Genomic DNA, 27,965 nt, shown 5'->3' on the forward strand with positions numbered 1-27,965 from the left:
TTGCTGTATGTGGGACGCTGCCTCAGCATGGCCGGACAAGTGGTGCGTCGGTGTGTGCCCGGGATCCGAACTCGGGCCGCCAGTAGCGGAGCGCGTGCACTTAACCACTCAGCCATGGGGCCGGCCCCCAGTGATTGCATCTCTTAAACAGTTAAATGCTTTGGAACCCACCCTTGAGTTTCTTGGGGCAATTAGTCAGTGACAGTTCCTTTTCGTTGGGAATACTATTTAGATATCACTGTCTGGACACTTACGGTGCTCATTGCTTGTAGGTTGTCATTGCTTTTAAGCTTTTAAGTGATGAGAACTAGGATATATGCATACATATATATGTATTTAAAAAGCAAAACAAAACAAGTTCAAATTTAAGATTATAAAATAGTTTTTAGTTCTTTGAGTTCATATTTTTTATCTTAGACTAAATATCTTAGTTCTGAACATTAACATTATTTTTTCCTAAAATATATGTAAAATAGCTTTAAAATAGCAATACTAATATTACTGTTAGATTACTGAATGAATTTTACTACTGTTTTTTAGCAGTTCTTTTTGTCCTTATATCTCACTAAGGCTATGTAGTCAAAACACTGTGTTCTTAAATCCCTTGAAATAGTTATTTTTTTCTGTGTGGCTGTACCATCAACTTGAGATTCTGTTAGGTATTTAAAAAATTTTTAAATTTTTAAAAGTGTGGTAACATAAAATATACAATTTATACTATGTTTTTGTGTGTGAGGAAGATTAGCCCTGAGCTAACATCTCTTGCCAATCCTCCTCTTTTTGCTGAGGAATATTAGCTGTGGGCTAACATCCATGCCCATTTTCCTCACTTTATCTGTGGAATGCCCGCCACAGCATGGCTTGATAAGCAGTGCATAGGTCTGCGCCTGAGATCCAAACCCGCTAACCCCGGGCTGCCGAAGCGGAGCATGCGAACTTAACCACTACGCCACCAGGCCAGCCCCCCCCATTTGTACTATTTTAAAGTGTACAATTCAGTGGCATTACATACATTCATATTGTTGTGCAACCATCACAGATATCTCCAGAACGCTTTCATCATTCTAAACTGAAACTCTGTACCATTAACCAATAACTCCCAATTCCCCCAACCCCTAGCCTCTGGTAACCATTGTTCTACTTTCTGTCTTTATGAATTTCACCATTCTAGGTACCTCATGTAAGTGGAGTCGTACATAATAGTCCTTTTGTGTCTGGCTTATTTCACTTAGCATCATGTTTCCTAGGTTCATCCATGTTGTAGCATGTGTTAGAATTTCCTTCCTTTTAAAGGCTGAATAATATTCCATTGTATGTGTATACCACATTTTGTTTATCCATTCACCCATCGATGGACATTTGGGTTGTTTCCACCTTTTAGCTATTGTGAATAAGGCTGCTGTGAACGTTGGTGTACAAATATCTATTCAAGTTCAGTTAGTTTTTAACTGATTTTTTTTTTTTTTTTTTTTTTTTTTGTGAGGAGATCAGCCCTGAGCTAACATCCGCCAATCCTCCTCTTTTTTTTTTTTTGCTGAGGAAGACGGCCCTGGGCTAACATCGGTGCCTATCTTCCTCCACTTTATATGGGACGCCGCCACAGCATGGCTTACCAAGCAGTACTTCGGTGCGCGCCCGGGATCCAAACCAGCGAACCCCGGGCCGCCGCAGCGGAGCGCGCGCACTTAACCGCTTGCGCCACTGGGCCGGCCCCTTAACTGATATTTTTAATAAATGAAGATTATTATTAACTAAGCTAGAGAGCATAGGAGGAAAAGAAAGCTGTTTCCCATGCATGGTAAAGCATTGAGATAAATGAAGGGTTTGATTTTGGATATGATTCTTTTGAGATGATTTGGGAAATCAACTAGACAGCAACTGGAAATGTTAGAGTGTTAAATTAGGTCTCTGTTTTATAGACCAGGTGAGAGATGATGGCACCTTGAACTAAGATAATGGCAAAGGATATGGATAAAGGATAGATTCAGAATTTGTGTAGGTGATTGAATTAACTTGGAGATTGGATGAAGGATAAAGAAGAGAGGAGTTAAGGGTAATGTTTGGATTTAGGCAAGATGGGTGTGTGATGTTTCTGTAATTTGAGACAGAGACTGCAGATGGGTGAAAAATTTGTGAGAAAAGATAATGAATTTGATTTTGACTAAACTGACTTTGGGGTGCTTTCAAGGCATTCAGGTAGAGATATTCAGCATGACAGGAAAATATGAATTTGAAGTTCAGCAGAGATCTGGATTAGATTTAGAGTTTTATTATCGTCAGTGTTGGAGGTAGTTAAAATTAAGGCAGTAAATGAGATCACTAGGGGGTGTACGGTAAGCTAAGAGTTTAAGCATGAAAACTCCCGGGGATGCTCTGGAATGCTTTCTGTGAAATTAAAATTTTTTTTCCTGTGAAAATAGTACTTGTCATTTGCAAGTATACATTCTCACTTCATCTGTCTGTATTAAATTCTTAGCTCTTAATAGTAGGAAAGGGGTCATGAGGGCCCTAAGAAATCTTTGGTTATCTATTTACAGTAGGTAATGTATTTAAAACACCTTTCTAAGGTCTGCATATAGTAGATGCCTCTTCAAACTTTCCGAATTTGTGAAAATCTTCCTAGTTGGTTTTTATGGTGGGCCAAGGGTGAAATAGAGTAAGGAAATCAGTGCTGAAAGTTACATCCTTATAGATGTCATATAAATTCCCAAGGTTTTGAGGTTATATGTCATTTAATTTCTAATACTTGTATCCTTTCCAGTTTCAGAAATAATTTTGCAAAGTATAAGGTGTGTATAGTATCCTACAACAATGTTTTTTTCAAGGACTTTTGTAAAAGCAAAAATTTATTTTTAGTCAACTCACCTTTTTCTGGGAATTAGTCTATTATTAACTCAGCTTTTGCTGGTTTGCCTTGTTTCATATCTAGTTTCAGTAGAGCAGTATGGGTTGTGCATTTGCTTATTAAACATATTTCTTCTCTGTCTGTGCAAAGACTGTTCTAGTTATCATTGTCGTCAGTTTTAGTGCTTTGAAGGTAGGTAAGATTTAGAGATGAGGTTTTTTATCTCTAGTAGCAATTAGGTTGTGAGACTGATTGAAGAGTTATTTTCCCAATGAAATTTTTGCTCTCTTCCTACTTGATCTTCTCTAGAGTGAAGTCATATATAGAGTTGGGGGTGATGAGGAGAGTATGTTGAGAGTTTGGAAGCTCCGACTGAGTATATCACCAGATATTAGAAAAACTTTTCTTATTCATCTATAAAATAGTTGTTTTTATATGCTACTAGATGTTTGTTTCATTTCTATTTTTCTTTGCTGTTAGGTTAAGAGTTTTAGTCACAACTGGAAGACATAGCTATTGGTTGCTTTGGATTACAGCAGTGCAGTTATGATTCTCACATGTAGATAATTTAAATTGTATTCAGTAGACAGCTAGTCTGAAGTAGGTCAAATATATATTTCAAAGAAACTTCATGTTTTTAAAACTTCTGTGATAGTGATACTTCCTACATTTTTTTTTCTGCCCAGTGAAGTGCTGTTCTTTCTTCAAAGACTTGTATTTGATTCTTTGATAGCAGTTTTTGCAGAGATTAATGCTGCTTTATATTAATCTTATAGCTGTTGTTAGTAGGAATCTATTTTTGTATTACCAACAGTCTACGGTGGCCTGTAGATTGCAGGCATCTATTCTTATTTGAAGTAAATACTTTGAATATCATATAAACTTTTTTCCCCTGTAATTTCACATTTTGATGTGTTTGGCTGAAGCCACTCAGCGTTAATGATAGGTGTTTCATAACTGCAATTATCTGGATCTTTTTGCAAGCCCAAATATTTTTTTAAATTTTGTTTTTAAAAAATCTGAGAATTTTGAAAAGTAACATGACCACACTAATGAAAAATTTGGCGGCGGAGGTAGGTGGGTGGTTAACAAAGTCATCAACAAAGTCTCATCCTTTTAATAACCTAGGGAAAAAATAGTAACAACAAAAATAGCCCTTACATAAAACTCATCAGTTTTCTATGACCTTTCAATGTGTTTATATTTTTACAAAATTGAAGTCATAATATAGCCAATCATTGTACTTTTCCTCCTTTACAAATTCAATGTGATATCACATGCATTGTCATTTTTCTACATAACCTTCACACTTGTCACTTTTAATTGTCAAGTTTGTTGAATGGGTATGTCACAATTTAGTTAACCATTGTTTTGAACAGATAGATTGCTTATAATTTTTCACTTTTGTAAATAATGCTTTTCTTGAAATACCCATTCATCCCTGCCTGGAAAAGTTTTGATCAAACTTCAAGCCCAGACACAGTGCTTGGTGGACTTTACAGCTTTTACAAAATTTTCTCTTCACAGCAAGGGTTCGTAGCCTTGCCCCACTTTCTGACTTCCCACTGTGGGCCTGGCTTCTTCCTACCTACCCGGCGTGGGGCATTTTGGTCCCAGTTATCCCATAAGATCTCATTGCCTCTACCTGTTTTAGATCCCAGAACTCTGTGTGTTTCTGTTTTATTTTTTGTTCATTCACTGAGACACTTACCTTGTTTTTGAACATGGATCTACTTTTTTAATATTTAAAAATTCTTTATCTGTCACTGATCTCTAATTGGAGCTGAGGCAGCTTGGTTTCTCTGTGAACTGCTAGTGCTATGTGGACGGGAGTTGTGGACATTCTCTCTTTACCATGGCTTATTCCAATGTTTTATATCTCCTACCCCATGCCACATTACCAGTTTAACCTATTTGATACCTTTGTGTGTGTGTGGTTTTCTGATAACTTTCTGTCAGACACATTTATTTATTTTTTTAAATACAGTGTTCTTATTTCTGCCCTGTCTGCTTTTGTGTGTGTGTGTTTTCATGCAGTTGGAATGATTGCCATTTTACTTAATTAAATTTAACTTTTCCTTCAGGGAGTAAGTTTTTTCCAGTCACCACAACTAGCATTGATCTCTTCTTTCTCCGAATTCTACTTGCATTCAGAACTGCTCTGTTTAGCATGTAATTTTTTTCAAGTTGTTTCCTACCTCTTTTTGTATACATTGGTTTGATTTCCCCAGTCAGGTTGTAGTCTGCCTGAAGGCTTGGTCCTTGTTTGTCTTACACTGTCCTCATACCCAGTGTCCTCCGTTTGTCATCCAGAGCCTTACAGAATGCTAGGTAGGTAGTTCATGGGAGATGAATAAATACCTATTGAAGAAACCATTAAACAAAATGAATGTGTTATGTAGTTTGTGGTTACATTAAAAGATATCTAAATTTATGTAACAATTTTCCTAAAAAACACAATTTGGAGGATATTTCTATCACTTTAGATTTTTAGCACAAATCATTCTTATCTCATTGTTTTTACAAAGTAAAACTTTTATAAGTGGAAAAGTTAGAATGTTTTGTATTGCTTCTTCAGGGTCAGTGTTACTGTAATGGGACTTCTCATTGAAGTAATGGGAGTTGGGTGGCCGAAGAACAGAACAAGTGCTTAGACAATTTAGCAACAATCAGGGGGAATATGTTTAAAATATGGGCATCAAAAGCATCTTTTGATGGTTTCCCTGTTGTTTCTCTTTTTACTCCCCATGCCTCTTGGGCTTACTTGGGTGTGTTTACTAGGGTTATTTTAGGCAAATTTGAGAAAAGATATTTTTCCTGATGGTAATAAGGTTGTGTAGATGTTTCTTTGAATTGCTTACTTCTTCTCAGGCAAGGTAAATCTCAGGTGAAAAGCCACCTGGACTCTAGAAAAGTAAAAGATACAGAAATGGGGAAAAGGTAGTGTGAGGTACAGCATTTCTTTCCAGTGCTTTCCACACTAGTGATGAGGTCACTAGTTTGAAAAACCATTGTGGTGTGAAGTTGTCGAAATGTCAATGAGTCAAAAGTGAATTTCTAGTTTTATACAACTCTTTATATTAAGTTTATAATTTAAAGACTCTTCTTTAACTTTTTCACCATTCAGTTACTTTTTTGCCACACCCGTGAGAGTGTCATTATGTCCAGATAACTGGTTTTTATTTCTCTATAAATTCATATCTACAGTATACCATTTTGGGAAAGAATTTTGCTTTGCTTTTTGGAAGACGGTAGTTAATGTAACAGTTAAAACATGAGAATTTTATGGACGTTAAATGAACACAGTAAAGACATACTCTGGATAGTACAGAAATTTATATTTTGGGAAAAATATGATAGGAATGTGGATCATTCAATTTGGAGAAGTCTTTATTTTTAATATCAAAAAGATTTTTCAATGTAAAAGTAATTTAACTCAGAATTTAGAATTCTGAAAAAATCATGTAGCAAAAACAAAAACTGAAAAACTAAAAGCCAAAACACCCACAATTGTGTCTTGCTACAGAAATTATTATTTGCATTTTGGGAATCTCTTTTCTTATATAAATAATTTTTATATGTAATTATAATCATAGTGTGTATGTTTTTCCACTTTTCTATGCAGTTTTTATAATCATCATTTTATGTGATGAATTTCAAAGTAGTTTCAATTCATCCTTATTTGTCAGTTATGTTGAATATCTAATAGTGATGTACAGGATGTTTGTGTGTTGAGGCAAATGTGTAATGAATTATTCTCAATTTTGGGTGCTTGAGATGCATCTCAGTGGAGATGTCCAGTAGAGAAGCAATGTGGGTTAACAGTTAAGGGCCAGACTGCTCGAGTTAACATCTTTTCTCCCGTTTATTGGGCATGTGACTTTGGGCAAGTTACTTAGTTTCTACACTTGCTTCTCTCTTGAGCAGAGAGGGAATAATGATAGTATGGACATTGAATGTTTTTTGATAAGGATTATCGAGTCAGTCCTTGTGCTCTGAATCTTTTCGCAATAGTGTTTTACTAGATTTCCAACTCCTTTAAGGTAGCACCTAGGTATTAATGAATGATAATGTTAGATGATAAATGTTGCAGGAGAATAAAAAGACCTTAAATCCTCCAAACTGTACTTTGGTGATGGAATATCAAGTATTGGAGACAGAGTGGTAATGGTTGGCATGGGTGGTAGGTGGATGGTTGACTAGTAATTTGAACCATGTTGATCTTTGTAGCAACCCTCAAATCGTTGTAATTTACTTGGTGTAGTAGAGGTGGCAATGCAAGAGGAATCAGAAGAGCAGCATTTTAGTTCTGCTTCTTTCTGATTTTTGTGAACAGGACAATCTTGAGAAGTCCCTTAGCCATTTTGAATCTGTTTTCTCATCTTAGAGATAACGTTTGCCCTGACTCTCTCTGAGATGTGATTATGATTATATAAGATGTTCTGTGAAAGTGAGTTGAAGACTATAAAGCAATGTATACAAAAGTAAACTTTTTATTAATTTAAAAAGACTTTGTGAGAGAATGCATATAGACATCTTGCTGCAGTATTAGGCACAGTCTTCAATAAAGGATAGCTACTAGTACTGTTTGATATTATTTTTGAGGAGACACCTACTTTTATGTGTAAGGCTGATTACTGTTTACATTATGAAGTAGTTTATGAATATGTTGTTAATAGCTGCTTTGTTTTTTTCCGCTTCTGCTTGTGTTTCAGACGCCTGGGAGAGTTGGCTCTCAAGGTTCTGATTTGGATTCATCAGCAACTCCTGTAAACACAGTGGATGTCAATAATGAAAGCTCTTCAGAGGTATGAAAATAGTAATTTGGCAATAAAATTCAGTATTATTTAAGGAAATATGGCAAATATTTGGAGTAATGACTGGTAATTCAAACTTTTGTAGGAAAAGTTTTCATAAGTCTTTCTAATAAATTGGAATGCAACTTTTGAATCACACTTAGATACTAGTGCTTAGTTGATAGACTGAGAAAGTGCCTATTAAGACTGAATAATAATATTGCCAATTTGTGTTTAATGCTGCTGTCATCTCAACTTAATGAAGATTTTTAAATCTGTTTATAAAGAATTACCAGTTAATTAGTATCTGTTTATGTGTTTGTGCTGTCATGAACTACTGAGCTAACGAAAAATTAGGTTAGCTGTAAAATGTATACGTTATTTGCTGTCTTCATTTAGGACTTTGTAAGAACTTTTATTTTATCTTTAATAGCTTATTAAAAATTAATGGAGAAAGTAAGTCTAAAAATGAAATCACTCAATTTTTTTGAAAAGTCAGCCTTGGTAGTTGCTTTATTATTATTATTACTTTTAACAGTCAGTATTTGCTCATTATAGAAAAAGAAGATAAAGAAAGAGAAGAACATAAAAACCACCCGTAACACTGCCCCTAAGAGATTGACACATTCCCATTCTGTTCTTTTTGTCAGTTGTCCCTTTCTGGGCCCAAATGTGCTGCTTACCCAGTCCACTTTTCTCTGCTGTCCCCTGCCCCACCTCTTGGTCAGTGTGTCTGTCTTATGTGTGTTTCTGGGTATGTCTCTCTCTCTATCCATTCATCTCTCTGTTTTGTCTCTCTCTGGCCAGCTGTCTCTATCTGGCTGTCTTCATGTATGTGCATATTAACCATAATAAGATCTAACAAGACTGTGAGTGTGAGAAGAAGAGTATCAGTTGAACTTTATTAAGATCAAGTTTAAGGAAATGTCTTTAAGAAAAATATTCCAAACTGTGTTGATGACATGATGAGCTCAAAGTGCTTAGTTGTAACCCTGGAAAGGAATCTAGTAATAATTGTTGACCTCCTCAGTCAGACCAAAAAAAAAGAAAAAATCTCCAACGGATAGTGAGGAGTCCCTGGTAATCCTGCTATATTTTCCTATTAGGCTCATTTTCATGCTCTCTCAGATGGTTGTACTCTCTTCTTTATCCTCAAATCTCCTGCGTGTCTTACCCTGTTCCTACCTTTTCTTGGTCATCTTCTATATCATTAATAGGAACCGTTAGATGAATGTCCTCGTTTTGTCACCAAAGCAATACTTGTATCTGTTTTCTCTTTCTTGCTTTAGTACATGGAAAATAGTCCCCTTTCCTGTCAAATTTCAATCCTTTCTCTTGTGCTCTGGATTCTATTTTCTCTCACCTTCTCAGCTTATCCTCTCTGAGGACTAACCTGGGACTCCCTTAAATTAAGTTTGGTGCTTGAAATTCTTCAGATTACACAATAACATAAATTCCAACTACTAACCTAATTGAGGGCTATTGGTGATTATGAATTCTCAGGGGAAATTGTTTTTGCCATATGACCAGTGCTGAGGTACAGACTTGACAAGGGTCTTGGTCAGTGTCTCTCTTTCTCTCTCACAGTCTCTTTCTCTCTCTCTCTCCCTCAGTCTCTCTCTCAGATTTGTTTCCCTTTTACCCTGAAGTTGGTTTCCCACGTTGAACAAACTCTAGCTTTTCACTTTGTGCCCTTAGCAGCCATCTAAATGGAATTTGAAATATCATGGTCTCCAAGACTTTAAAGAAATAGTCAGAAATTAAGCAGTAACTTGCTTTGGTGCTCATTTTATCGTATTTTATGTTTTATTATGTATAAAAGTATATATAAAATATCATTTTAATCAGTATGGGTTATTGTAACAAAAGTACCATAGACTGAGTGACTTAAATAAGAAACATTTTATCTCTCACACTTCTGGAGGATGGAAAGTCCAAGAGCCTTCAAGATGAAGGCTCCGGCAGACTCTGTGTCTGGTGAGGGCCTGCTTTCTGGTTCATACATGGCTGTCCTCACATGGTAGAAGGGGAAAGGGAGCTCTCTGGGGTCTCTTTTATAAGGCCACTAATCCCATTCCTGAGGGCTCCATCGTCATGGCCTAATCACCTCCCAAAGGCCCCACCTCCTAATACCATATAGTCAGGGTTAGGATTTAAAGATATGAATTTTGGGGGGGACACAAACAGTCCATAACAAATACATAATATGTATAATACATAATATAATAAGGGCTGTTTTATATCAGTCATTTATCATCATCAAGACAGTTGTTCAGACTATTTAGTATACTGTAATGCCAGAAGTAAATGTCTTTTGTTCATTCTTTATTTCTTTCCAATCTGGCTTCCATCTTTAGTCCCCAGTGAAACTACTTGTTAAGCACCTGCATGCTGGCAAATCTGATTTTTTTTTTTTTTTTGTGAGGAAGATCAGCCCTGAGCTAACATCCATGCCAATCCTCCTCTTTTTTGCTCAGGAAGACCGGCCCTGAGCTAACATCTATTGCCAGTCCTCCTCCTTTTTCTCCCCAAAGCCCCAGTAGATAGTTGTTTGTCATAGTTGCCCATCCTTCTAGTTGCTATATGTGGGACGCCACCTCAACATGGCCGGACAAGTGGTGCGTTGGTGTGCGCCCGGGATCCGAACCCCGGGCCTCCAGTAGCGGAGTGCGTGCACTTAACCGCTGAGCCATGGGGCCGGGCCAGCAAATCTGATTTTTATTTAACTAGTCCTTTGGCTAGAGAGAGTTGACTTTTCTTGGGGTGTTTTTTGTAAGTGCCCACTGAAGTTTCCAGGTTGCCAGCTTTTCTAGCACCTAATCTGGAATATACAAGGCAAAAAGAAAACCCAGAGTACTCACCACTGTGTTAGTCCTTGGGTCCTGAGATCCTTAGCTGGTCCGCCTTTACCTTTCAGAGTCTTCGTATGTTTGTTGTATATATAATGTCTAGGGATTTTAGCTGTGCTTAGCAGGAGCAATAGGGAGAACTACATCTATTCCATTTTGTTTGGAACTAGAAATTTGCCCATTTTAAAAAGTTGAATTCTTTATCTTTTTATTATTGAACTGTAAAGTTCTTTATCCATTCTAAGTACAAGTTCTTTGTCAGTGTTTTGATTGCCTCCTATTTACCCCATTGGTGAGGGAAGAATTCCTGTCCTAGGGTTATGGGATGGCTGAACACATAATTAACCCGACACTGGACAGATGAGCTCAACAGCCCAGGGGAGGAGGAGACTGCATGCCATGTAGGGCCACACGAGGATTGCACTTGGGAACAGAATGAACAACCAGGGACAGTGAGAGGCAGCCTTTATAGTATCAAGAGGGTGAGGTGCCCACTGTTTCCCACAGGAAGATGTGATTGGCTTGTTTGAATAATTCCATAGGCTGGCAGGGAATTGAAGCTGCCACTCAGGGATAAGTAGGCGCTGTGCCTGTTCCCTGTGAAAAGGAGGGTTGTTTGACTAGAGAACCTTACCTGTGGGAGCAGGGTGGGGTGGGGAACTTGTAGCTAGGCCATTTGAAGCCCTCTCAGTTTTACCTGTTGTCAAGGCAGCGGATAGTACTGGGCCTTAATTTTAGGTCTTAAGCCACGGTCAGATATATGTGATATGGATATTTTATCTCCTTCTGTGGCTTGCTTTTCATTTTGTTAATGGTGTCTTTTAAAGAGAATAAGTTTTTAATTTTGGTGAAGTCTAATTTGTCAGCCTTTTCTTTATAGTTAGTGCTCTTTGAGTCCTTCTATGAAATATTTTGTCTACCCCAAGATTCCAAAGACTTTCTCCTATGCTTTCCTCTAATTTTTAAAAAACATCATTTTAGCTTGCACATTTAAGTCTATGATTTATTTTAAATTCTTGTGTATGGTATGAGATAGTGGTGGAGGTTCATTTTTTTCATATGGATATGGAAACCACATTTTTCCATATGATCGTTTCAGTACCATTTGTTGCAAATGTTACCTTTTCTCATTGAATTACATTTTCGCTTTTATGAGAAATCAGTTTGCCTTACATGTGGTTGTATTTCTATGCTTTTTATTTTGTTTCATTGATCTGTATTTATATTTCTATAGTTAAGTTAGTACTGTCTTGATTACTGTAGTTTCATAGTAAGTCTTGGAATCAGATAGTATACGTCTTCGAATTTCGTTGCTCTTTTTCAAACTTACATTTACTCTTATGTTATAGGTTTTTTGCGTTTCTATATAAATTTTAAAAAGTTCTTTTAGGATTTTGATTAGGATTATATATAATCTACAGATTAATTTGGGAAAGAGAGGCCATCTTAGCAGTATTGAATCTTCTAAATTGTGCACATGGTTAACTCTATTTCTTTAATTTCACTCAACTGGGTTTTGTAGTTTTCAAAGTAGAAATCTTATACATCGTAAGTTTCTTCGTTAGTAATTTTTTTTGTGCTAATGGAAATGGTATTGTTTCTAATTGTATTTTCAAATTGTTTGTTTTTATGATATTAAAGTACAATTGACTTTTATATACCTATGTTTTATTTTACAGCCTGGCTAAATTCATTTATTCATTCCAATAGGTTTGGTTTTTTTTTGGGTGGGTGTATTAGGGTTCTCCAAAGAAACAGAACCAATAGGGTTCATATATATATGTGTTCTCAGCACCATAGCATAATGGATGGAGCGTAGTAATCACACTCAGTAAATACTTTTTGAATGAATGATTGAATAATTGTATGTGGAAACTTACATTGAAGAAACCAGAGTAAAGTGAAAGGCAACGTATAGCTATCATGGCAAAAAAATACAATGATGCATTCTTTTAAAAAAGTATTATTCTGTATTTGCAGCACTTGGGACTATGGTTGCCTGGAAGACACCTCTTTGATCAGTTAAAAAAAAAAGAATTCATGTTCCTCACTTTCATCTCCTGACTAATCTCTTTTAAGTGTTGTTAACAAAAGGAATAATAATATCAATGATAGCCGACATTTATTGAATGTTTTCTTTGTACCAGGTGCTATGATAAGCACTTCACATGTATTATCTCATTTAATTCTCATGAGACCTGTAGGAAGTAGATGAGGAAATTGAAGGTCATGTAAGCTACTAAGAATGGTGTGAATCCAGTATTCAAGCCCAAGCCTAGTTCTTTTTGTTTTGAGGGAGATTGGCCCTGAGCTAACATCTGTTGCCAATCTCCCCCACCGCCTTTTTTTTTCTTTTTTTCTCCCCAAAGCCCCAGTACATAGTTGTATATCCTAGTTGTAGGTCCTTCTAGTTCTTCTGTGTGGGACACTGCCTCAGCATGGCTTGATGAGCGGTGAGTAGGTCCACCCCAGGATCCAAACTGGTGAACCCCAGGCCGCTGAAGTGAAACGTGGGAACTTAACTGCTATGCCACCAGGCCGGCCCACCAAGCCTAGTTCTTAACTGCTACCCTCTCTTGCCTCCCCCTTTGGAACCTTGTTTACAGTCTTCCTCTCCTTCCTTCCTATTATCCTAAGTGAGATTAGTGACTCATGGAGCAGCCTAGCTTTCCAGTTCTTAATGTTATCAATGATCTTTATTAACTCTTTTCTGGCTACTCAAGCCGTGGCAGTATCTTCTACCTTATTGTCAAGCAGAATTTCACCTGAAATGTTAAAATCATATCTCCCCTTCCTTACCATATCTCCCTATCCCCTCAAAAACTTTCTTTATCATATTCTCACTACTTAACTTCTTTGGCCTTGCTGAGTATTTCAGGCTTTTAATTCCTATCTTTTCTTCTAGTCTCTCAGTCTTTCCCGGCTTCATTTTCTTTCCTCTCTAACCTTACGTCTAATGATAGTTAATATTTGTCGAGCACTTATAATGTCTCAGGCACTGTGCTAAGCATTTTATGTACTACACAATAATTCTAGGAGAATAGGTGCTAGTATCAGCCCCATTTTATAGATGAGGAAACTGACATTTAGCAGAGTAAAGAGATTTCCTAAAGGTCATATAGTCAGCAGAGGTTTAGACTCAAATCCACATCTATTTTTGACACCCAAACTCATGACGTTATAACCTATTGTCCTTCACCACTCTCTTCACTTTATTTACTTTCTGCCTGATACTCTGAATTCCTCCTTTCTCTTGTCCTTCTCCTCTTCCTATCTGACAAACTCCCACACCATAGATCTGTGTTAACAGCCTACATTTTAAAGTATAGATATTGTTAGGTATAGGGAATTTGGAAGATTGTTTTAAAATGAGTTTATTTGGCTCTGAAAAGTAAAAAGAAGGGTCACCTACTAGGAGTTATGGATGTGGGCAAGAATGGGATCTCAGGCTAGTGGAATATGATGAAGACTAAAAATTGCTTTCTTTGTAAGAACTTTTTGCTGAGAACATTATATCACAAAAAGGTATTTGTTATACCGGCCAGTCATTTCTTGATCTAAAATAAAAACTAACTTGTCAATAATAATTCTCAGATAAGTAAAGACAAAGTGTCATAAGCAAAAAAGAACAATAATATTCCAACTAAAGCAACTCCTTACTATAATAAAAAAATGTGAACCAATGGGAATTTACAGCATAAGAAGGCAACTAATTTTAGAAGTCCTACTTTGGATAGATCTTTCACCTTATGTACAGTTACTACTTGAAAATTTCCCTTACATACACTAAAAAATGATGTACTAGTTATTTTCCTGTTATGTCTATTTTCATTGTTTGTATTTTGTTTTATAAATAACTTTTTATGTATATCCTCCTAAAAGTTGTTATTTCACAGGGTTTCATCTGTCCGTTATGTATGAAAAGATGTATAACTGCTATTGATTTGTCGGAGCATTACCAGAAAGTGCACGCTGAAAATGAATCCAGAGGACAGGAACTTCTTAATGACTCCAGTGTTACTGTGGGTCCTGTGTATTTTGTTTTAGCAGCTTGGTTATGGGTTGCTCAAAATGGCTTTGTTTTTCCTTGCCTTGGTGTTGCTTAACTTTTGATGCTGCAAGGGAGTATGGATTGATTTAATTATGCATGCTTTCAAGAAGGTTCAATAAGGAAAACAGGCTCTTGGGAAGTCAGCTTGGTTGCTCTTACTGTTTGCAGCTGTCTTTTTATGAATCTGTAAATAAAAGTTTAAGTTAATATTTTTGCATATATTTTGCCATGAAATTTGAAATACAAAGTGAATGATATTTTATTTCAACATTTATAAGTTATTTCTTTATTTTTTGCTTAATGTTTTATTAATGAATGTATTAAAATGCCTTCGGTTAAAATGCTTTACTCTTATATAGAAAGAGGACTTTGCATGAGAACTGTTACTGGTTTCTTTGGGGAAGATATACAGCATTAGAACCTGGATCGACCACTGTTTCCGTCTTTGTTTGGACTCCCCAGACCTGAGGGAGGTGACAGAATGACACACACTCATCATTAACAGTGGATGACCCAAATATTTCTCTGTGGGGTATGGGGCTGGTGCATATCTAAGGCTGGGGGTGGGACCCAGTGAGGGGAATTGTTGTCCATTTTTAGGCTGGAAAAAGTTTCTCAAATGATCCCGATGTCTCTTTCCTTTGAAAATCACTACGGTATTTAAAAACAAAGAAAAAGAGAGCTTTTTTGGATTCTTTTAGAAATCTTATAAAAGAATGAAACTTTTTATACCAGGAAGGACAAAAAATCACACTTCTTTCTGTGAGGCAATTATATATATAAGATAAAGTAATCTCACCAAACGTTCACATATTTAACATATTAATAGATTACCTTTTTTTGTGCCAGATATTTTCTTAGGTAAAGGAGATGAAAAGATCAGTAAGATATGATCTCTGTGCCAGGAAGTTTCTATGAAAGATATTATTTGCAAAAAGAGTGCAATGGCTAATTCACCTTTAGGGGAACCCTAGAAAAAGTTCCCTGGGCAACTGTTAAGCCAGACATTCTCTAGGGTGATGGGGAAAGTGGGTGCATATAGGAGCACACCAGTTAAACTAGCGGAGCAGTGCGAGCAAGGAGAGAAGCCTAAGAGATTTTTGGAACTCTGCTTAGCATTTTACCACTTGACTTCTTTCCAGAACACATAGGTGAACTTTTCTTTTTTATGGGTTAGCCATATCAGAAGTGACAATCTCACCTACCTGTTATTAAATAAGAACTTTCCTTTTAACTGAAAGGACACTTGGTACAACAGGGGTATCATAAATGTCAAGTTCAGGTGAGTTCTTAGGTGCAGTGGATCTGAGGATTACAGATAACTGAAATCTAAGAGTAAGGAATTTATTGTTTTTAATCTTAGGTAAACTCTGTGTGTATGTGTTTGGAAGTTGGAGAGAAATGGAATGATTAAGGGAAATAAATGTAGCTGGGTATTTTTAGTGTTTTATTGTTTGCTAACAATACTTTTGTGGAAGTTATCTAGCTAACAACCTCAATCCTGTTGAAGATAGTTTAAAATAAGTAAATAGTGAAGGAGTCTCTTAATATCCAGAACTAAAGATCATACCCTCTATTCATGTGACATCCCTCATTCTGAGCTTATTTTAAAATATATGAGTGATATAGTTTACTGAACTTTTCCCCTTAATCTACCCCTCCTTTCCGTATCAGGCTAACATTGCTAGACATAGCATGTGAATAATTTTTAGAAATGATTGTTGAAAGACAAAACAGAGTGTAGGAAAAACTATAAAACATGGGTACAGGAATTGCCAGAATTAGTGGAGTCAAAGACGACCCCCATTCAATAATTAATATTTAGGCCTCTGAGAGGTCAAGGAAGGGTTTAATATCCTCTATTTAAGATGAGGAAGTATATGTATTTTAGAAAGATATGTTTTTATCAGAAATGTCCCAAATTGAAGTTCTATTTAAACATGCAAAATTCACTTTGGTGGAATATTTCTATAATTCACTATATATTATGGAATTTCTAAAATTTCTTTTTAGGGATGAATCAGTTCTTTCTGGAGTATTAACCTGGTAATTTTTAGAAGGTATGGCATACCTTAATGTCATCGTTAGCTTTCTGGCATCTTTAGGTATCTAGAGCCAAAACCTGAAAGTAGAGACAGTAGTCAAAAAGGCAAAGTTGTGAAGATGAAATAGTGTCATTGGGATGTGGATTCTTTGAGAAACACTCTGTAATTTGCCTTCTAGTCACTAGAAGAAGCTGAGACACAAAAGAGAAATGACAGGTTAAATATTATAGGGATTCATGTGCTGTTGTGCTAGAGGCCTGTGAACTACTGTGGTACAGCAGTTACTGGGCAGAAGGTATAAGAATGCCAAATTAAGTATAATGTAGAGATATTATGAAACATGATGGTAGATAATAGATGTTTTTGAAAATAGAGCATAACACCAGCTAGATAACACCCACGCTGGGAACATACATTCATTCAGAAGACAATGCTGAGTATCAGATATCTCTAGAGCCTAATGGCATTATTCTGATGTCCAAAGGCACCTCTTCAGTGCTACTGTCTTGGCTCATTTTGGGAGTTTTGTAGGGGATCCTTGCATTCATTCACCTGTTGTGCCCCGCCCTTTACTCTGGCTCTGTGATCAGAACACACCTCTGTTTTCCAAATGCAACATGACTGTGTTTCATCCCTCTGCCTGCACCTTTATTCATGCTCCTCCATTTGCTGAGAATGCCTGTCTTTTATTTTTGACACGTAAACTCCTACTCATTCTTTAGTACCTAATTCCAGTGTCTCATGTGGACATATATCCACATATAGATGTGTGTGTGTGTGTGTGTATCTGTCTATCTCCAGATATACATAATATGTATGTGTATCTGTGTATTTCTTGTAAAGCATTAACTGCTGCCACAGGCAGAGTTGGATTCCTTTTCTCTTGTGTTCCTATAGTTCTTTATATGTACTTGTGTTATACCATTGTCTGGGGGTGTTAGTCTACATATCCCCAATACTCAGTGAGCCTTGATTCTGCCACATAATGTGCATAAATGATAAATAAGGGTATACTATTTGCAAAGCATCCAACGAAGGAACAAGTTTTTACATGTTCAGAGTACTTATTACTTAGCTCAGTCTATCGCTTGGAAGGTTTTATAATCTGCAAGCTGTTAAAGCTCTTTTGTTTTTTTTTTTCCAAATTCTGCCCCGCTGGGTTCATTCCTATTTCATTAATTAAATATACAATGTAGAAAATATATAGTATGTTCAAAATACTACACTAGCCATTAAGAAAACATGGCTGAAAGCTCCAATGTCTTGTGTATTATAGTGAATGTAGAAACTTGACAAGCTAGTGAAGATAGTGCTGGAGGAAAGAAGCAGTATATGCAAAGGCACAGAAATGCGAGATTCCATGATGTGTTCAGGGAAATATAGGTACTTCAGTATAGTTGAAGCATATTGTTTAGAGTGAGAGTTGTCCAGAGATCAGACTAAATAGGTCATTGGGGAAATACTCATGCAGGACCTCGTATGCCATAACCATATAATAATTCTGGGATTGTTTATAAGTTTTTAATATTTTATGGGACTATATATTAATTTTAGGCTTTTACAGTGTTAATCTTAGGTTAGCAAGAAATTTACTGACTAGAGTACTTCTCAACCATTGTTAGATTCTCTGTGGTAATTACGAGTTATTTCCTATGTTACCTTTTTCCTTAGTGATCAGAATGCTTTATGTTAATTTTTTTATCATTCCTGTGAAGGAGATTGGAGCAGATATTATTTTGCTAATGGGGATATCTAGAGAGAGGGAGGATATGATGGCAAATCTTCTCAGCTCGTCTTCTAGATTAGAACTAACTTCTCAGATTAGAATTCTGTACTCTAGCCATTAATATTCAACCTAAAAGATAGTTGTAAGGGTTTTCTTTATATTTTGTAAACTTCACCCAGAATAGACAATAATGTACCTTTGCACAATATTAGATTTTGGGTTTAACACCATAAATTACAATTTACCTAATGGCACCGTTGGTGTGAATAAGACATTTGACTATATTTCATAATATACAAATTGTTATTGCAATATTAAATTTTATTTTGAAACCTTTTTATGCCTCTTTCTGTAGGGTTTCATATGTCCCCAGTGTATGAAATCTCTTGGATCTGCTGATGAACTTTTCAAACACTATCAGGCAGTTCATGATGCTGATAATGATTCAGGTCATGGAGGAGAGGCTCTTGCTCTAAAGCGGTACGTGTAATAGTTTTGAAGTGTAGTGTATGAATGCATGTGATATTGTTTAATCATGAATAATTTGTGAAAATAATAGTGTTTTATATTATTTAGTTTTTTAAATCTGCCTTCATTTAGCATGACCTTCCTTCTTTATTGTTATAACCTATTTTGTCCTTGACCAGTAACTAACTATACTAGCATCTACAGCATGGTACAGAAATTGCGTTTTCAATGAAGATTGTGAATTAACAAAAGATTAAATTATATTTAGCATATTCTGCTTAATAGTGATACAGTTTGTTTAGAAGATTTTGTAGGAAGTTGTTAAAATAATGAATTTAGCCAAGAATCAAATTTAATAATTACTGTTTAAAATTTCTTTTATAAGCACCAATATAACAATAAGCCCTCATACACAATCTGCTTCTTGGCAGTTTCGCCTGACCATTTTTATTTTTATTTTTGGTGAGGAAGATTGGCCCTGAGCTAACATCTGTTGCCAATCTTCCTCTTTTTGGTTGAGGAAGAGTGGCCCTGAGCTAACGTCTGTGCCCATCTTCCTCTGTTTTGTATGTGGGATGCTGCCGCAGTATGGCTTGACGAGTGGTGCATAGGTCCGCACCCAGGATCTGAACCCACGAACCCTAGGCCACCGAAGCAGAGCGAACAAACTTAACCACTATACCACTGGGCTGGCCCTTGCCTGACCATTTTAAGAATTAAATTAAATTAAAATGTAATTACTTAAAACAGCATTCAACAGTATAACTTGGCTTTTCTTCTGCTCTTGGTGAGAACTCTTGTCTTATATGCCCACTAAGGAAGAAAGCTTGATTGCATTCTACTTGTAAAAAATTTCTTTTCCTTTTTTATTTTTTAAATGCCTCTTTGTTGGTTAATCTGCCATAACACAAAGGACACCACATAAAGGAAAAGTATTATCACCAGATAACTTGGTGGTTGATAGATAATGTAGAACTGTAAAATACGCTTGTTTTAATTTATTAAGATGTGTGGAAAAACCAATGCTTTGGGGAAGTATGAATCTTCCCTTTTACATGACTTCTAATGCTCTTCAGTATTTTTGTGTATGAGTTAATCATTTGGGCTACTATTCTTTTGTCATTTGTTAGGAAATAGATAAAAAATATATACTCATGTTAAATCAAATTATAAATGTTTTTATATTTAATATCAATTTAAGAGAGTTGCCTTTTCAGCTGTAAATTAGACAATGTCCAATATATGAATTTTCACCAGAAACATCTCCACAATCTGCCCTTGTTCTTGCTTTTTAACTTTTCACCCATTGTTTAGCTCACCAAAGCCTGTCTTCTGCCCTGCCATTCTCTTGAAGCTGTTCCTTCAAAGGCCAACAGTAACTTGGATTATTTTCAGTTCTTATCTTACTTGACCTCTGTTTTTCTTATCTTTTACCTTGTAACAATCCACCCAAAACTTAGTGGTTTAAAACTATAAGAGTTTATTACTTCTCATGATTCTCTGGGTTGATTGGATGGTTCTGCTTTAGGTGATGTAGACTGGGGTGCTAGGAAGACCAGAAGGTCCAAAATAGCCTCACATGCATGTCTGGGAGTTGGTGTGGGCTGCTGGCTGGGAGCTCAGCGGCGGCTATATGTCAGGGGCCTCAGTTCTCCTTCATACGGGCCTCTCCATGTGGCTGCTTGGACTTACTGGCAGACCAGCAGTTGGGTTCTAAGAAAAAGTATTCCAAGAGAAAAGAAGTAGAAGCTGCCAATCCTCTGAGGGTCTGGGCTCAAAACTGTCAGATTGTCACTTATATCACATTCTATTGGTCACAGTAGCCAGAGGGCTACTCAGGAATCTGAGGGCCAGCTCAGATTCAAGAGGCCAAGAGGTAAACTCTGTCTTTTGGTGGAGGAGTGGCTTCTGCTTATAGGAAGGGAAGAAGTTGATGGCAGCCATCTTTGTAGACCATCTGTCACCGTCTCTGCAAAATTTGGTTCTGCTACCTCTCTTTCCTTCTGCTCTTCTCAGACAACATACCATTGTGATCCTTCTTTCTTGATCTGTCTTGTGTGCTCTTTTTCCTCTGTATAATCTACCTGGGGTAATATCCATATCCATGAATTCTTCCTAAACTACATCTCCAACCTAGAATTGTCTCTCAAGTTGCTTACTAGGTATCTTCTGGTAGATATTCCAGAGGAATATCTGACTGTTGACATTTTGAAAACAGGGTTCTTTATAGTTCCTTCTAAATCTCCTCCTTATCTATTGTTACTTCTTCTGGTGAATGGCAACATTATCTTTCCACCCAGTTACTAAAGCCAGAAAATGGGGTGTACTCATTTTTGCACACCTGCCCTGCTCCCCTACCTGATCTTTCACAGAGTTTAGTTAATTCTATCCTCTTAACAGCTCTCATAACCTTTTCCATCTTCACTGCTACAGCTTATTTTAGCCTCATCATCTCTCACTCAAAAATATTTTTCAGTATTTATAGTTGGCTCTCTGCCTTCAATCTTGTACCTCTCCAGTTAACTCTCCATATTGCTTCCAGAGTAATATTCTTAAAATGCAAATTTGATTGCTGTTACCCCAAAGAATAACTTTTACTAGTTTCTCATCAAGTATGGAATAGTTACTGTGCGCTTTTCCAGGTTTATTTTTTACTGTATCGCTCTTCTCATCCTCCTGCACCTCTCCAGTTTCTGACAGTTACATCCTGCCCTTCTGTAACACATTGGATAATATGTGACTATGGGCAGGACATGTCTTTTAAATCAAAAGCCCATGTGACTTGGGTGGGTCATGAAACCTTGTTTTAAAAGCTCTCTGTTTCTCAGTTTACATGTGAATTTTGTCGACATCGATCACATATTTGAAACCTGATGCATTAGTGGTTTTTTTGGGGGGGGCAGATTTTTAAAATGTATAGATGGCATATTCAGAGTACAAAATTCAAATGATTCCAAGAGTTATCTGGTGAAAATTGACTCCTTGCCACCTGTTTTTCCTACTTTCTTACTTTTCATCAGATTTTTGTGTTTACTTCCAGAGATAGTCTATGCATATGTATGCATATTCTTATGTCTATGAATATATAAAAACAAGTATATAAATGTATGTAATTACATAAAAGAGCAGTTCTATACCTTTTGTTTTCTGTGTATCTTATGGATATTTCGTATCAATGCAGATATTGCTATCTCATTCTTTTTAATGACTCCTTAGAATTTTATCATTCCCCTGTTGATGAGCATTTAGGATGTTTCCAGTGTTTTGCAATTACAAATGATATTGTGATATATGTCCTTGTGGACATGTCATTTGCACATGTTTGAGTATATCTGTAAGATGAATTTCTAGAAGTGGAATTTTTGGGCAAAGTTTCCCTTTAAAATTTTGATAGATGTTGCCAAATTGTTTTGTAGATGTCTTAGGTAGCTTTGATATGTTACACATTTCAAAAGATTTTCTTTGGTAGGCAAATTACTTTCACAAATTTATTGAAGTGGCCCTTTTTAAAGGATTAATTGGAGCAACTAAGCCCACCCAATTAGAAGTTGGATCGGAATCATCTTCCTTGGAATTTCATTAAATTTAATATGAGCCATTCAAGTATTTTGTTATGAATTTCTTTCTTCATCATTTTAGTTTTTACATGGAGTTGGAAGATGAGTAAGTAGTAGGTAAAACTTAAAACACACCCACACTTTTCCATACACATATAAATACTAAGTGTCCCCCATTGGCATGTGGTTCCTACAAATCACGTTAGTTTGTAGGGCCATATGGGAGAAAGGAAAGGATGAGGACACACACACACACACACATATACACCACCCCCCCCGAGAAATGAAAACTAATGAAAATTTCACAAAAAGACAAATTTTAAGAGTTAACAAAAGTAGCAGGAATTTATTACCTAATTTTACCTTTGTTTTCAGAGATTCCAGACTTTACCTCAAAGTTTATCTCCATCATGAAGCCCTTCGAGGTGGAAGTGACCACTATCTTTATGCCTTTTTTCTTAATTCTATCACAGAAATGATGATGGTCTATTACTCTTACTTGTTTACTGTTTACTTCCCCCTTTAAACTGAACAACTTGAGAGTCTGGCATAGACAGCAAATGTCTGTTGAATAATGAATGAATTCTTTACATATGAATGACTATAAAAAGTAGATGACTCATTTCTCCATCTTTTCCATTTCTCTTTGTTGGCAGTTTTGTTCCTTTTCTACTATTAACCCTATTTCATAGATGAAGCTGACCCTGTCCCTTTACTCTCTACCCCTGTTCCCATCCTAGAGACTAATTCTCCCACCAGTGTGTCCCATTATCTTTTACCTTGCTGATACACTCGTGCTGGTGTGGACTTGGTCTTCCCTATCACTAGAACTGATCCTTTTTTCCTATTCTCTCTATGCTGTAATCAATTCATTTGAGTATTCTTAATCAACTCATTTCAGTCTTCTACCATGGCAGCCACTGATAGTGGCGTGGAACAAGGAGAGTCCCTTTTTCTGCTGTTTACAGTCCAATAGGTGAAGATCTGTTCCTGGCATGTGGAAGAATAATCCCAACTGTGTTTTCTCGTGGAATCTCTGTCCTGCATTAGGGCTCATGTAGTCTGCTCACCATTCTTTGTCAGACTGATCCTTAGGCGAGGGGAGCAGAACATGAGAAGATTTTGACACAAGAGAGCACTTCAGACTCAAGGAACAGAAAGAAACCAGTGTTGCTAGAGCTAAGCAAATGAGGGGGAGAGTGATAAGGCAGGGACTAGATTGTATAGATTTTATAGTCCTTGTTAATGTTTAGATTTTATACCAACTGCAATAGGAAGCCATTGATGCTTATTATTGGTAAATTAATGGTAGAAATTTTGCTTGACAGTTATATCATTTTCATGATAAAGTGTTTTTCCATTTATAACAATGAGCTTTAGGAATAAAATTATTTTTCTAAGGGTTTTATATATATGCTATGTATAAAATATACAATAGTATTTTTTTTAAGGGATTGAGAAAACTAGCATATTAATATATAGTCACTAGCCATGATTTGTTAAGAGACCAGGTTGTTAAAGAACATTAACTATTAATTCTTTTTTCCCAATTTATGTTTAGAGATGATATAACACTACTCAGACAAGAGGTCCAAGACCTACAGGCTTCACTTAAGGTAAAAATAAAAATTATTATTACTTGTTTATTTTCAGTTAATAAATCTTTTAAAATTTACTAATTAAATCTTTTTTTTCTTCCTTAGGAAGAAAAATGGTATTCAGAAGAATTAAGGAAAGAATTAGAAAAATATCAAGGGCTGCAGCAGCAAGTAATTGCTTTTAAATACTTGAAGTGTGTTTATTTGTTGTTTATTTTCATAGTTGAAAATTAAGCATAATACTTTTTTGCAAGCAGGTGGCCTAATACAAATAACTTCCTAATTTGTTTCTTTGTATTTAATAGCCTACAGTGTATATCCTTTGTAATTCTAATGAATGCAAACAAATATATGGGAAGCTAAGATGCAACCTCTTGAAGATGCTTCATTAAGAATCAGTGACCTATGCATTGTTTTTTTATACCAGGCTGTATTCTGATTTTCTGCAATATACCTAAATGTTTAAAAAACAAAGGTTCAAACAGTAGTGAGACACATCAAAGCATTTCTTTGTGACAAATTGGAAGTCACTAAAATGTCTGTTAGGAGGGAGAGAACTATTATTAACGGTTTATATTAGTGAAGATTGTTTGAAAATGTGGGAAAACTTGTATTAACAATGTTAGTTTTTAAAAAACAGAATATAAGTATTTCTGTATCTGTTTATACACACACACACACACACACACATATATACTATGCAACTTTACATAAAGATGATACTTAGACAATAACAAGAAAATCACTGTAGTATCAAAAGTGGTTATTTCGGAGTGAGATTCTTTTGGTATCTTAGATTCTTTATAGTTTAATGTATTTTGAAAATAAATGTTAACCAATTATGATTTTTATACTAAATTATATTGATTTTTATACTAAAATTACATAAAGAATCATAGAATAATGAATTTTTCCAAATCCATATGTAGTTTTCATTTGTAAGAATAAAGTGTATACCCTTCAACAATAGTTCTAATATTTTAATAAAGTAATTAGTGATCCCTTTGCACGTTATCTTAGCACATTTTGACTCTCAGTCAGTCTTTTTGCCTTTTTACCAAAAATTATCATTTGGACTAGAAGAGAAAAACAAATAAATGGATAACAAGAGATCAGTCTTATTTTACTTCTCAGCTTCTATAATTGAGGATGCATTAAAGAGGTTTTTAGTAATCTAAAATACTTAGAGTTCATTTACTCATATTTTACATAGATGCCATTAACAACTAATTAAACATGGGCTGTATTATTTTCTGTACCTGAAAACAGAGAGGAAATTGTTGACTACATTTGAGATGACTTTTTCACGTTTAATAAATTAAATTATCCACAGTGCAAGGTGAGATTCCCTTGGTAGGAAATTTATCTTTGGAGGAAAATGTAATTTAAATATTGATGATTCTTAGCAATCAATATGTCTACTCCAATGTGTAGGAAAGTAAAAAGTTGGATATACTAGGAGATGCCTTATTAAACTCTTTCAGATATGTATAATTGTCTAGAATATGGAAATAATGACTAGGCAATATATTATTTTGTTCCTAATGCATGTGATAAATTAAACCTTATTGAATATATGCTTTATTTCTGCTTCTTTTAAAGATGATTTATAGTCCTGAATTAAAAATTTATCCTTTTAAAGCCAAATTTTTTAGTAGCAATAGTTCCATGGCATATTTTAGCTTATGCAGATTTTAAATATTATGGGATTGAATTTTGCCTGCTGACTTAAGTATTTGCTGTAGAATCTATATTTATAATAGTAATAATTTATATTTATTTATTACTGAATTTATGGAATGTAAGATGCCATCTATTGCAAGACCCATAACAATTTAATATATGTTAGCATAAAAAAAATTCTGAAAACCAGTGAAAGGCAGTTAGATGATTATGCCAGTCTGCCTAGTAGTACCTTAGAGTTCTGGAAGAATGTGAGCAGGCCAAAATTTAATTTTCATCAAAATCTTGGTACTTACTTGACAGACTGTGGCTTTCACAGATTTTTCCCATTGGCAATTGTAACAGTATTGTATTTTCATTTTACTGCATTTGTTTATGTCTTTTGTTTTCATTGAGGAGTCTAAATCTGATGGATTGGTGGCTGATTCATCAGCAGGTAACTACTTAAAGCAGATATTTTTTCATTTTTTCTTCTTTCTCATCCTTTTTTTAAAAATTTTTTTTTCCTCTCTTTTTCTCTGATACCTGCTACGTGAATTTTGTTTTGTGGTTTTACTGTACTTCATGGCTTTAAAACAGTGATGATAACAATCATGTTCTAGGTTTAGAGTGTTTGTTACCTGTGAACTTCATAATTTAATCAGCGAAAATCTTAGTGTTTTCTTAGTTCACTATATTCTTGAGTTATAAATAAACTTCTGGAATATTACATTAATATGGTTGTTTAATGAAAAGTTACATCTATATTAAAGAGTAATGTTCTCTTTTTCTCTTGAAATAAAATGATCAAACTAGCATCTGTGTAAATGACTTTAACTGGAGAAAAGCTCCAATGAATAATCAAGATTATATTTTGAAGTTAGCTGTCGTATTTACTTTCCCTCTGAAATCTCTTTTCTTTTTAAGAATGAAGTATTAGGATTTGACTGCCTGTTTTAATTGACTCTTTTTTTAATTTAAGAGCTTGATTGTTTTTTTTTTTGGTGAGGAAGATTAGCCCAGTGCTAACATCTGTTGCCAATCCTCCTCTTTTTGCTGAGGAAGATTGGCCCTGGGCTAATCTCCGTGCCCATTCTCTTCTACTTTATATGTAGGACGCCTGCCACAGCATGGCTTGATAAGCAGTGCATAGGTCCATGCCCGGGATCCGAATCTTCGAACCCCAGGCTGCCCAAGTGGAGCATGCTAACTTAACCACTACACCACCGGGCTGGCCCCAGAGCTTGATTGTTTTTAAACCATTTCTCATTTCATTTTGCATTAAAGCAAATTTTATTAGAGGAGCAGAATATATTCCTTTTTGGTCAGCTGACTGATATAGGAAAATAACTGAAATGTGAAATCAAAATAATCTTTAAACATACTTACAGATAGATTGAGTGTGATGCTAAATATTCATTTGTTTTATATATTTGTAAATTATGACTTGTGCCTTAAATGAGAGATGCTTAATTTTTGAAATGTGAAAATACTCTACTTCTAATTGGATAATAAACTCATGTTGATTGTCTTTAACTACTACAGTGATTGTGATATAAGTAATAACTATTTAGGAAGTGTAATTAACATATTTGAATAACTACTATTTTTTTGGTAGAACTCCATTCTTTGGAACAACAGTTAGAAGAAGCCCAAACAGAAAATTTTAATATTAAGCAAATGAAAGACTTATTTGAACAGAAAGCAGCCCAACTTGCCACTGAAATTGCAGGTAAATTGAATCAGAATTTTTTAGCCAATAAATCAGTCTCATTACCTTTTTGCGATTATATATCCTAGAAGTAAACTTCGTATTTTAGTGTGATAAAACATTTGTTATAGACTGTGGTGGTGATTATTGGAATTTAATGATAACACAGTTGCTATATAAATCATTTTGTTTGTCCTCCCACCTCCTCCCTTCAAAGGACTGATTTTCTCCGTAGAATTCTTCTTGAATTTTAGAGAAGATGAATTTTCTTTTGGGGTATGCTTAAAGATTAACAAGTAACATTTTGAAGAAGTTAAATAATATAGTGTAGATTTAACATTTGGTTATGCTATCAGTTACACGTTTTTTTAACTACATGCTTTTAGGTAAAATATTGTATGTGATTAAAGGTATATTAAAATGCTAATTAATAACTTAGTGTTGTGTGGAATTTATATAGACAAAAACATTTGATTATTTTAAGTTCATTATTTAATATAATCAGAAGTACTGTAATTTTATTGTATATATTTATGGTTATCTAAGAAACGTGAATTTGAATTAGAGTGATATATAGATATGCACTGTAATATACAGGAATTTACAAAACTGTCCTTCCCTAGAGTTAATGTCATGAGAGTAGTATTTATATAACTA

At 35.4% G+C, this 27,965-nt stretch overlaps 1 protein-coding gene across 2 annotated transcripts in view; it reads left to right on the forward strand.

Annotated features, from left to right (window-relative positions):
* EEA1 (early endosome antigen 1) overlaps positions 1-27,965 on the forward strand; it is a 133,759-nt gene that overhangs the window by 17,755 nt on the left and 88,039 nt on the right. Inside the window, exons 2-8 of one of the 2 annotated variants that reach the window (XM_058568670.1) lie at positions 7,561-7,653; positions 14,387-14,512; positions 18,668-18,792; positions 23,899-23,953; positions 24,041-24,106; positions 26,015-26,054; positions 27,216-27,329. In XM_058568670.1, coding sequence (XP_058424653.1) covers positions 7,561-7,653; positions 14,387-14,512; positions 18,668-18,792; positions 23,899-23,953; positions 24,041-24,106; positions 26,015-26,054; positions 27,216-27,329 — 619 coding nt within the window. The remainder of the gene's footprint in view (positions 1-7,560; positions 7,654-14,386; positions 14,513-18,667; positions 18,793-23,898; positions 23,954-24,040; positions 24,107-26,014; positions 26,055-27,215; positions 27,330-27,965) is intronic. The other variant, XM_058568671.1, reaches the window with a different exon arrangement.

This window comes from Diceros bicornis, chromosome 25, assembly GCF_020826845.1.
Source record: "Diceros bicornis minor isolate mBicDic1 chromosome 25, mDicBic1.mat.cur, whole genome shotgun sequence".
Classification (NCBI taxonomy): domain Eukaryota; kingdom Metazoa; phylum Chordata; class Mammalia; order Perissodactyla; family Rhinocerotidae; genus Diceros; species Diceros bicornis.